The sequence below is a fragment of the Gekko japonicus genome, unplaced genomic scaffold (assembly GCF_001447785.1).
Source record: "Gekko japonicus isolate JY-2015 unplaced genomic scaffold, Gekko_japonicus_V1.1 scaffold32, whole genome shotgun sequence".
Classification (NCBI taxonomy): domain Eukaryota; kingdom Metazoa; phylum Chordata; class Lepidosauria; order Squamata; family Gekkonidae; genus Gekko; species Gekko japonicus.
In genome coordinates, this window is record NW_015167527.1 from 2,343,742 (window position 1) to 2,353,420 (window position 9,679).

Genomic DNA, 9,679 nt, shown 5'->3' on the forward strand with positions numbered 1-9,679 from the left:
CTGTGGCCTCAGAACTCACAATCAATGGACTCATACAAACTCCTTGGGCCAAACTACAATGTTATGATTTTTAACCTGTTGTATCCTGGTTCCCTGATGTGACTTTGGACCAGTCAGTCACATGTCTCCCTGTGCGCCATGGTCCCAATCAAAATCAGGGTCCTGTATGAATTGGGTAATGAGTTCCCAGCAGGTAACTTGCCACTGATGTTTGACTGTCTGATACAAAGTCAAGGTCTGTCTGATACACATACACGCCACATTACAATCAGAACATATAGATGGTCCTAGAGAGAGGCTAATAATTTTCGATTTCATAGTGCTTAAAAGGGAAAGTCTGTTTCAGGAAAAAACAAGAGGAAGACAATTTTAGAATGGGAAAGCTTTAAGAAAGGACAGAGACTTGGCTTGTAATAGCCAGAAATGGCTGGGATAATGAGGCCAAAATGTGGCCTGGATAGAAAATAAGGAGCTTCAATAAGAAAGTCTATAGTGAAAAAGAATAAAACAGAAGTCAGGTAATTTTAAGTGTATTCTCCCTAAAGAACACGCCATCATAAAGGGGCAAAGAGGACTATGTTCATCACTTATTTTATTTTTCCTTGCTCACTTGTTAGATAATTTTTGCTCAACTATAGATTTTCCTTTTTTATATGTATGACAATACATATAAATGAAAATGATTTTTTCTTTTTATGATATTAGTTTTATGGTTATCTTCCTGCCCCCACATAAAAGCCTAAGTTGGCCTATGCTTATCAGCCTCAGAGTCTCCCGCTTGGGTCTGAACTCTAACAAGCAAGATTTTCAGGGCTTCTCCCTATGTCTAGGGTAATTTGGTGATAAAAGGCATGGGAGTCTTATTAAACATGCATCTCTTTAAAATATTCTGGGGATGGTGGTGGTTAAAGGAATCTTATTTTGGGGGATGGGTAGTTGAAGAAACTCAATAAGGACTAACAACTTGGGACCTGGTCCAGTTCCCTTCACTTGCAAAGTTGCACTGTCACGGCGGCATGCCTCCACGAGTGAAGGTAGAAGGCATTTAACTTCCCTTCATTGTGGAGTTGTGCTGCCGGTGCTGTACACCTCTGCCAGTGAAGGGAGAAGGCATTTAACATCCCTTCACTCATGAAGGCATGCCGCCAGGGTAGTGCGACTCTGAGAGTCAAGGGAGAAGGCATTTAACTTCCCTTCACTCGTGGAGGTGTGCTTCTGCAGTGGAGTGACTCCACAAGTGAAGGGAATATCATACCAATATTGGGATTTGGGAACATTGGGAAATGCCAATATTTTTCAGGTCCCATGGACCTGAATCCAAACAAAGCAGATTTTTTGTGCACGCCTGTACTAATGAGTACAGACTGCCCAAAAGGTAACTTTTACAATAACGTAGGCACCAATCACTTCTCGCCTTCCAGTGTTTTCTCACTACAATGGCCTGCAGCTCAAAGGTGGCTCTCCTGAAGTATTCTGGCAGGATCATACCAGCACATAAGTAGGAACCACTCTCTAGTGTGCCTTGCCAAACAAATCTGGCAACATTTTTAAAAGGCAAGGAATATGTCTGGATTTTTTCCACACACTGGTATTCTTACTATCAGTGACAAAATGGCAAAAGAAACTATAGCAGAAATACAATGGAAACACAAAATTAAAAGTGAAACTGATTTACTTCCTGTCCAATAAATTCATTAGACTACAGTAAGTACAATGATAAATAAAACTTATGAACCTTAGATGAATATGAATCTGTCCATCTTTATGTACTCTTGCTATACTTCAGTATGCATCAGTTATAAAACTAGGGTTGCCAAATGTGTTTTACCTGGCGGCGGGGGGCTCCCGGCTGGCGATCATGGCTGTGGCCCCGCCCCCAGCGTGCCCGGCGTCACACGTCACATCCTGCTGACGTGGACGCCGGGGTGGGGTTTTCCCTGGGGCCCGATTCCGCGGCGTCGGAAATCGGGCCTCCAAAGCGGGGGGAAATTCGCCCCCCGGGGGGATTTGGCAGCCCTATATAAAACAGCTGGAACAGAATATATACCCTCACCTTTGATGCTTATCCATAAAGCCCATAGTGAAAATAATAAAAAGTTGTAATGTCAAATAAGAGTTATAGAAATCAATTTTTTAAAAGACAATTTAAGTTATATTTTAACAGCTTATGTAAAACTACTCAGGGTAAGGATTAAAGACTGAAGGCACAGTCTGGTATGCAGTGTATCTGAAGCTAAGCAAGACATGTGCTGGATTATTCCCTGCTTGAGAATGCCATCCATGCTGCCAAGTTCCACCAGAGAAGAAAAGCATGGCATAAATTAATAATATATTCCTGGATCTTTGGGCATCATTGGACTTGCTGCTCTATAGAGCACATGGCTTGGATCTGTCAGACCATTTCTGCAGACAGAAGAATTTCTACCTGTAGAGAGTGACTTTTCCCCCTCTCGCTGTAGTGCAACATGCCCCCTGAAATGCTGACTGAAAGCAGAATTTCAGGGGGGCAATTGGGCTGCAGTGGATGGGGAAGTGAGAAAGTCACAATCTGCAGGTAAAAATTCTTCTGCCATGGAGAAACACTGGTGGATCAAAGCCTAGGTAAGCAAGCAATCCACTATAAATGGATTGACAAAAAACCCCACTTAATGGGCAAAATCATAAGCACTTACCTCTGACGGCATAACCGTCTTTTACTGAAGCTGGAAAGGGTGGTAGGTTGTCTTTTGCATAAACTTCTTGGGCAAGGACTCTGCCCATTCCATCTAACAGGTGGGAGAGACAGGAAGAAGAAACAAATCCTTGTTAGAAAATCCAGAGTATAAAGACTAAAACTGACTGCACTACGTTTCCACTAATTAAGTTCGTCTGTAAATAACACTTCTTCATTAACTTTTGGTTTCTGCCAAAATCAATAAAGGAGTGATCTGAAAAACTCACCCTCAAATAAAGTGGTAAAATATGTGGTTTAATCTGGCTCCAATTTACATTAGGATTAACATGGTAGCATTTCACTTAGTAAAGGTAAAGGGTTCCCTTGCTTGAAAGCTAGTCGAATCCGACTCTAGGGCTCATCTCCGCTTCCAAACTGAAGAGCCAGTGCTGTCCAAAGACATTTCTGTGGTCATGTGGCCAGCATGACTAAACACCGAGGCACACGGAACGCTGTTACCTTCCCCACCAAAGTGGTACCTATTTATCTACTTGCAATTTCTTGCTTTCGAACTGCTAGGTTGGCAGGAGCTGGGACCAAAGACGGGAGCTCACTTTGTCATGCAGCACTCGGGTCTCAAACTGCTGAACTATCGACCTTCAGGTCTGCAGTTCAGCATCTTAACCACTTGAGCCACCGCAGCCCCAGCATTTTACTTAAAGTAACTTAAAGTTCAATTGCTAGACTGTGTGCAGGACACTAAGAAACAAATCCATTTACTTACTACCTGAAAAGCCATGTAAAAATACGCTAAAAACCCACTTAGAAAAGAGAATATTTTGATGTTATTGCAGGATTGTGAGCAGAACAGTAATATGGATTTCTTTCTGTAGATAGGTACCTTAATAGTGACACATTACTAGTTGAATGGATTTTAGGACTTTTGAAACCAATTTAGTTGATAAAGTACAGGTAGATGAATGGAAAAAAAACTACAGAGGGATAATGCTTCTTCTATACTCTGTGGAAAGCATCAAGTATTGTAATACAGCATTATAACACAGTATTTTATAATACAATATTATAATTTCGGGACTGTGAAAATGAATAAAGCAGGTTACACTGTATGTATGACAATGACTGAATTAGATATCAAACCTACCCACTTCCTTCCAAAGGCTAAGAGTGGATATGATTTCCTGTCCTTGAAAGGCTCACAATTTGAATACATAAAGAAAGGGCAACAAAACAGATGTCTGAACACAAGGTAAGACAGAAATCAAAACATATATTAAATGATGAGTATTCATTTAATTTGGTAGGGTACAGAAGCTTTATCTGTCAGCACTCTTTCTTACTCAAAGTACGTGTCAAGGTCCTTTCCCTCACTCCTACAATGTCCCTCAAAACTCATCTGTCCTCTGTGTCCATATTTTGAATCCTTTTTAGGAAGATGTACCTACACACGAAACCGCTAGCTGTGATTTCCATTTAAAGTCTCTTTCACCAGGGTTGCCAGGCACCTTCCTCCTGCCAGCAGGGGGATTGGGGGGGGTGTTCTAGGGGAACATAAATGACATCATCGCATCAGCAATGTCGAGGCGATGCTCTACTTTTTGGGCAAAACTCTGGTAAAAATGGCTACAAACCACAGAGTTTTGCCCAAAAAATAGTGTCACCCTCCCAACATGATGACATCACTTCTGGAAGTGATGTCAGCGTATCGCTGATTTTGCATGGGGATGTCTGTTTGGGTTTTCCCCCACCGGCCAAGTGGCTGGCAGTGGGTTGGAGCCCGCAAAAACAGGGGATCCCCCACCCCAACCTGGCAAGCCTATTTTTTACAGCATACCTACTTTGGAAATACTCAGAGGTCATTTGGGGCCAGAGTGGGCCGGAGCGCCACTCTGGCAGCCCAGGAGCAGGAAAAATGGTGGCGGCAAGCCCCGCCCCCAGCAGGCTGATGAGGGAAGTTAGGCACCTGTCTAGGGATGGAGACCTCACAGGCGTGAACTGCCTGCTTTCCCTCCCTCCTGGAGACACACAGCAAACCCTCCACACAGGTAGGAGCCCATCGGTTGGGGGTGGGGGACTAGCTGCTGCCTGCGCCGCTGCGCTCCACTGGACTGGGACAGGGGCAGGAAGGCCTGGCCTCTGGGGGCTGGGACCTGACCTGGGCCAAGCTACAGGAGTGCAAAGGCATCCACGGGCAGCCCACACTTGGTGCCACTGTGGGGAGACTAGCTTTGGGTGGGCTGAAGGGGAGTGGGCTGGAGTTTGCCTCTGTCTCCTTTGCCCTGCTCAACAGCCCCAATTTGCTGAAAGGGCTGAAAAGGCTGGGGTACCCCGTGCAGGGTTACTCGTGAGCAGCCCCCTCTAGCTGCATTATAAGGCATCGCTGAGGAGGGCAGCCTGGCTGAAGTCCATCCCATCCATCTAGGTCTGGGCAGTGCCTCGTAGGAAGGAGAAGGGCTTTTTTCCTTCATTTGTCTGCTGCACTGAGAGGGTTAAGGTGAGCGAGCAGCTTCCTAGAGAGGCCGAGCAAGGAGAGGGGGTGGAAGAGAGGAACAGCCAAAGGAGAAGGGCTTCAGAGCTGCAACAGGAGGGGGGAAAGCCTTGTTGCAGCCGGGTCCCAGGAAGGCTTCCTCACAAGTAAGTCATGGGGGGAAATAAACTTTTCAGTCATGGAAGAGAGAAATGCAGCTGTCAAGTGAGTGTTTTTGAAGGGTGTGTGTGTTTGGGATTAAATAGTTCTAAAACGTCTGTTCCCTGGCTGTAGACAAAGTTCCTGCCTCTCCTTCTTCCTCCTAATGGTTTTCTCTGCTGCCCTAGTTAGCGCAGGGTTACCCTGCAGACCTGTTGGGGAGCCTGGGGGCAGAACTAGGCATCGGGTGGGGAGCTGTGTGTCAAGTCCTTCCTCACAGACCAGACCCACAGAATGGGCACTTTTCTTCCTGATCCAGGGAACTCCCACTTTTCTTCCTGATCCAGGAGCCAAAGCAGTTTTTCACGTAGTACTCCCCTCCTCCATTTAATTCTCACAACAGCAATTTTGGGAGGTTAGGTTAGGCTGAGAGATTGTAAGAGGTCACCCGGGGGGGGGGGGGGCATGGTTGAGTGAGGGATTTTCACCTTTGCTCAGAAAAGGAATATTTAACAGGCATACAGGCCAAAAGGAAAAAGCAGGGACATGGTGGTGGTGGTGGTGGTGGTGGTGGGAAGCTTCAGAGTGCCTCCTTCCGTGCTTCTGGTCAGGTTTAAGAATGGAGCCTGGCAGATCAAAGGTCAAAGACCTAACATCAGGAAACTGAGGTGGAGGGAAAACAGTTGAAACTCTCCCATTGCAGAATCCATTTTTTAAAATAAAAAAATCTCATTCTCTGTCAGGGCAGCATCCATAGTTCTCACCTCTCTCATTTTATTCTCACAAGAACCTAGTGGCTAGGTTAGGCTGAAAGAAAAAGACAGAGGGAGCAACTGGCTGAAGGTCATGAAGCAAATGTCATGGCTAAAAGGGGATTTACCCCACATCTCCCAGCTCCTTGCCCTACAGAACATTGACTCTCATGGTGGATAGAAGTCCTTGCTTGGTAAATGCCGTGCCCCATGCATCGGACAAAGCAAGCTGTAGTCTGTGATGACTTATTCCAGAATAAAATCTTGTCTGTAGATGCCACAAGACTTCTCTGTATCGTTGCTCCAGCAAAGGGACGGGGTGATCCTGCTGTAAATCTCTGAATCCCTGAGCCTCTATGTTTTGTTGGTGGCCCTCCAGGGCAACTAGTTGGGCACTGTGTGAGACAGGATGCTGGACTAGTGAAAAGTACTGAGACTTACTAGCGATTTCAGCTCTCATATTTTATTTCAGTTCAGAACAAAACAACTCTAACTAGCTCACAGGCCGGTTTATATGTGCCACAATCCCACACCCAAAACACACCCACACACAAGTGATTGGCTATTTACAGTGGCCAAGAGTTCCATAGGTTCTCGGCCGGGAGCCTAGCCCACCAATAGGCACCGGCTATGATCCGCTTGTCCAATTGTTACTGCGAGCGAAGCTTGGCCGCTTTGCATGACCGCATGGTGAATTAGCCACGCACGCGGTCTGAGATGGATACATTACACCCCTCCCCCCTTGGTCCAAAAGACACCCACACACAAAGTCCTGCAAATAGGAGGGTGCTATATGGGTTCTCGTTGAGTGGTGAGGTGCAGGAACCGGGGCGGAAGGTGACACCATAGCACTCGGCTGAGAGATGGACGGAGTTAGCGGTTGTGGTGCTGGTAGCGCTGTTTCTCGGGACACGGTCGTGTTGTCTGTTGGAGAATCGAAGGGTGCCTCATTGTGCCGGGCAAGGATGTCCGGTAGCTGAGGTGGAGTGGGAGTTTCCAGGGTGTCTGGGTCCGGGTCCGTAGTTGGCAGCAGAAGACAGCTCAAAGCATCCGCATGCTCCATCGCTTTTCCCAGCCGGTGGACAAGTGCATATGAGTATCCTGCCAAGAAAACAGACCACCGGAGCACCCGGGGAGAAGTCATCTGCAAGGTCTGGCGGTCGGGGGCCAGGAGGCCGAGGAGCGGTTTATGGTCCGTCAGGATCATGAATGGCCGGCCATAAAAGTAATGGTGAAATTTCTTCACCCCCACCACTATAGCAAGCGCCTCCTTGTCAATCTGCGCATAGTTACGTTCCGCAGATGACAAAGTGCGCAAATAGTAAGCCCCTGGGACCTCCCAGCCGTCCGGCAACTGGTGGCTCAGGACCGCCCCTACCCCGTAAGGCGAAGCATCGCATGCAAGGACCACTGGTAAAGCCTCAATGAAATGCGAGAGGACCGAGTTAGAGACCAGGAGGTCCTTCACGGCCTGGAAAGCGGCGGCGTGCGTTGGCCCCCAGACCCAAGGGGCATTCTTGTCCAGCTGGCGGTGTAAGGGCTTCGCCACGGCCGCCTTCAGGGGTAGGAAGGAATGATAAAAATTTAACAGGCCCAGGAAAGCCTGTAACTCCGTCTTGGACGTGGGAGGGGGAGCCTGTGCGATCGCCCTGGTTTTGTCATCTGTGGGGTGGATACCCTGAGCATCCACGGCAAAACCCAGGAACTCCACCTTGGGCACCCCCAGTAAGCATTTTTCCCATTTGACTTTCAGGCCGGCCGAGTCGAACTGCTGTAGCACCTTCCGAAGTTGATCAGTAAACGTAGAAGCGTCTGGAGCCGTGATGTGCACGTTATCTAGAAATGGCTGAACTCCGGGGATCCCTTTCAGAGGAGAGTCCATAAAAGATTGACGTCTCCCACCGGGCAGAAGCAACTGGCTCCAGCACCCCCTGTTCCACCAACCGATCAAGCTCCACCTCTATCTTTGGCCGCATAGCGATAGGGGGGTGTCTGGCCTTAACTCAGATGGGGCGGATAGCCAGGTCAAGGTCAAGGGAAATGGGGGCTTTGGTGTAGCGGCCGAGTGTGCCATCAAAATCCCTGAGGAACCCATTGCATATGGCCGCAAAGTCCTCAGCTCGGAGCTGATTCACCTCCGTGATCGTCAATCCCAGTGGCCCGAACCAAGAAAGTCCCAGCAGACTGGAGAGCCTCCCCCCCACTAGCAAATCCAATTGTCCATGGAAGTCCTGAAACTGCACCGTAAACATGCCCCAGCCCCAAACCACCACAGGGTTCTTGTTAAAGTCCCGTAACTTAAACCCCTGTGGCTTACGCAGAGGGGTTCCCCCCTGTGGGCAGAGCAAGCGCAGTGTTTCTTCCGAAATTATGGAATAGGAAGAGCCAGAGTCAATTTCCATACTGCAGGGGGACCCCTCTATTAACACCATTACGTGCAACTTATTTGGGCTATCGGGGGGCAAGTTACATACCTGGTGCTGCTGGTGGTGGGTAGAGATGGTATGAAGGTCAGTGGGTAGATCCAATGCTGTCTGGTGGGCTGGAATCTTCTGGGGCTGTCGTCGGGAGCGGCAGACCCGGGCCAGATGGCCCGGCTTATTGCAGGAGCGGCAGACGGCGTCCCTGAAGCTGCAACCCCGGCATTCATGCGCTTCTCCGCAGCTGGCGTAGGAAGACGATGAGGAGGAGGCTTTGGCCGAGGAAGATCCTCCCCGAGCGATGCAGCTGTTGAGATGTCCGGCAGCGTACCTGGAGCACTTCCTCGCCTTCTGAGTTGTCCGACTCGAGGGCTGCTTGAGTGCGATGGACCGCCCGCATGCGGCGGTCTTGATGCACCTTTTCGTAGGCTGCGGCCTCTCGGAGCACCTTATCTAGGTCCAGGTCATCCTGGCTAACCAGTTTTCCCCCGAAGCTTGGGTTCCCGGAGACCCAAGAGGAACTGGTTTAGCAAGGCGTCTGCCAGGTCGGGAAATGAACACCTGGTGGCTGCCCGCCGGAGCCCGGCCAAGAACCCGTAGGCTGGCTCGTCCGGCCCCTGGATCCGCGCAAAAATGTCCATGCACTCAGCAAACTTTGTGGGCTTTGGTGAAAGGTGGTCGGTCAGCGCTTTCACCAGCACCACATAGGACTTGTCCTTGGTCTGCTTAGGTGCAATGAGGGAGCCAGGTCTCCCACTGTGCAGGGCGGGAGATGTCGAAAGCAGCGATGCTTTCCTGGGAGGTAGCCATCGTACTGCTTTCATGTGGTGAGGGTAGCCCGGTAACAGCTACGGCAGCGGCTGGAGCGAGACGGGAAGCGCTGCTGCTCTCGGGGTCAGCAGGGTGAGGTACGGAGTGAGGAGCAGAGCGGTGATCGGCTACCGGAGAACCAGGGCGCGAAGAGGGAGCGGCTTGCGGCGGTCACGGTGTTGGGCTCGATGCTGTGCTCGAATCTTTGTTCGGGTCCTTGTTCATGGGAGTTAGAATCCCACCGTCACCAGTGAAAAGTACTGAGACTTACTAGCGATTTCAGCTCTCATACTTTATTTCAGTTCAGAACAAGACAACTCTAACCAGCTCACAGGCCGGTTTATATGTGCAACAATCCCACACCCAAAACACACCCACACACAAGTGATTGGCTATTTAC

General features: G+C 49.0%; 1 protein-coding gene across 1 annotated transcript in view; it reads right to left on the bottom strand.

Annotated features, from left to right (window-relative positions):
- The window catches only part of GPHN (gephyrin), a 406,541-nt gene that overhangs the window by 50,308 nt on the left and 346,554 nt on the right, over window positions 1-9,679 (bottom strand). Inside the window, exon 14 of the mRNA XM_015413285.1 lies at window positions 2,673-2,765. Coding sequence (XP_015268771.1) covers window positions 2,673-2,765 — 93 coding nt within the window. The remainder of the gene's footprint in view (window positions 1-2,672; window positions 2,766-9,679) is intronic.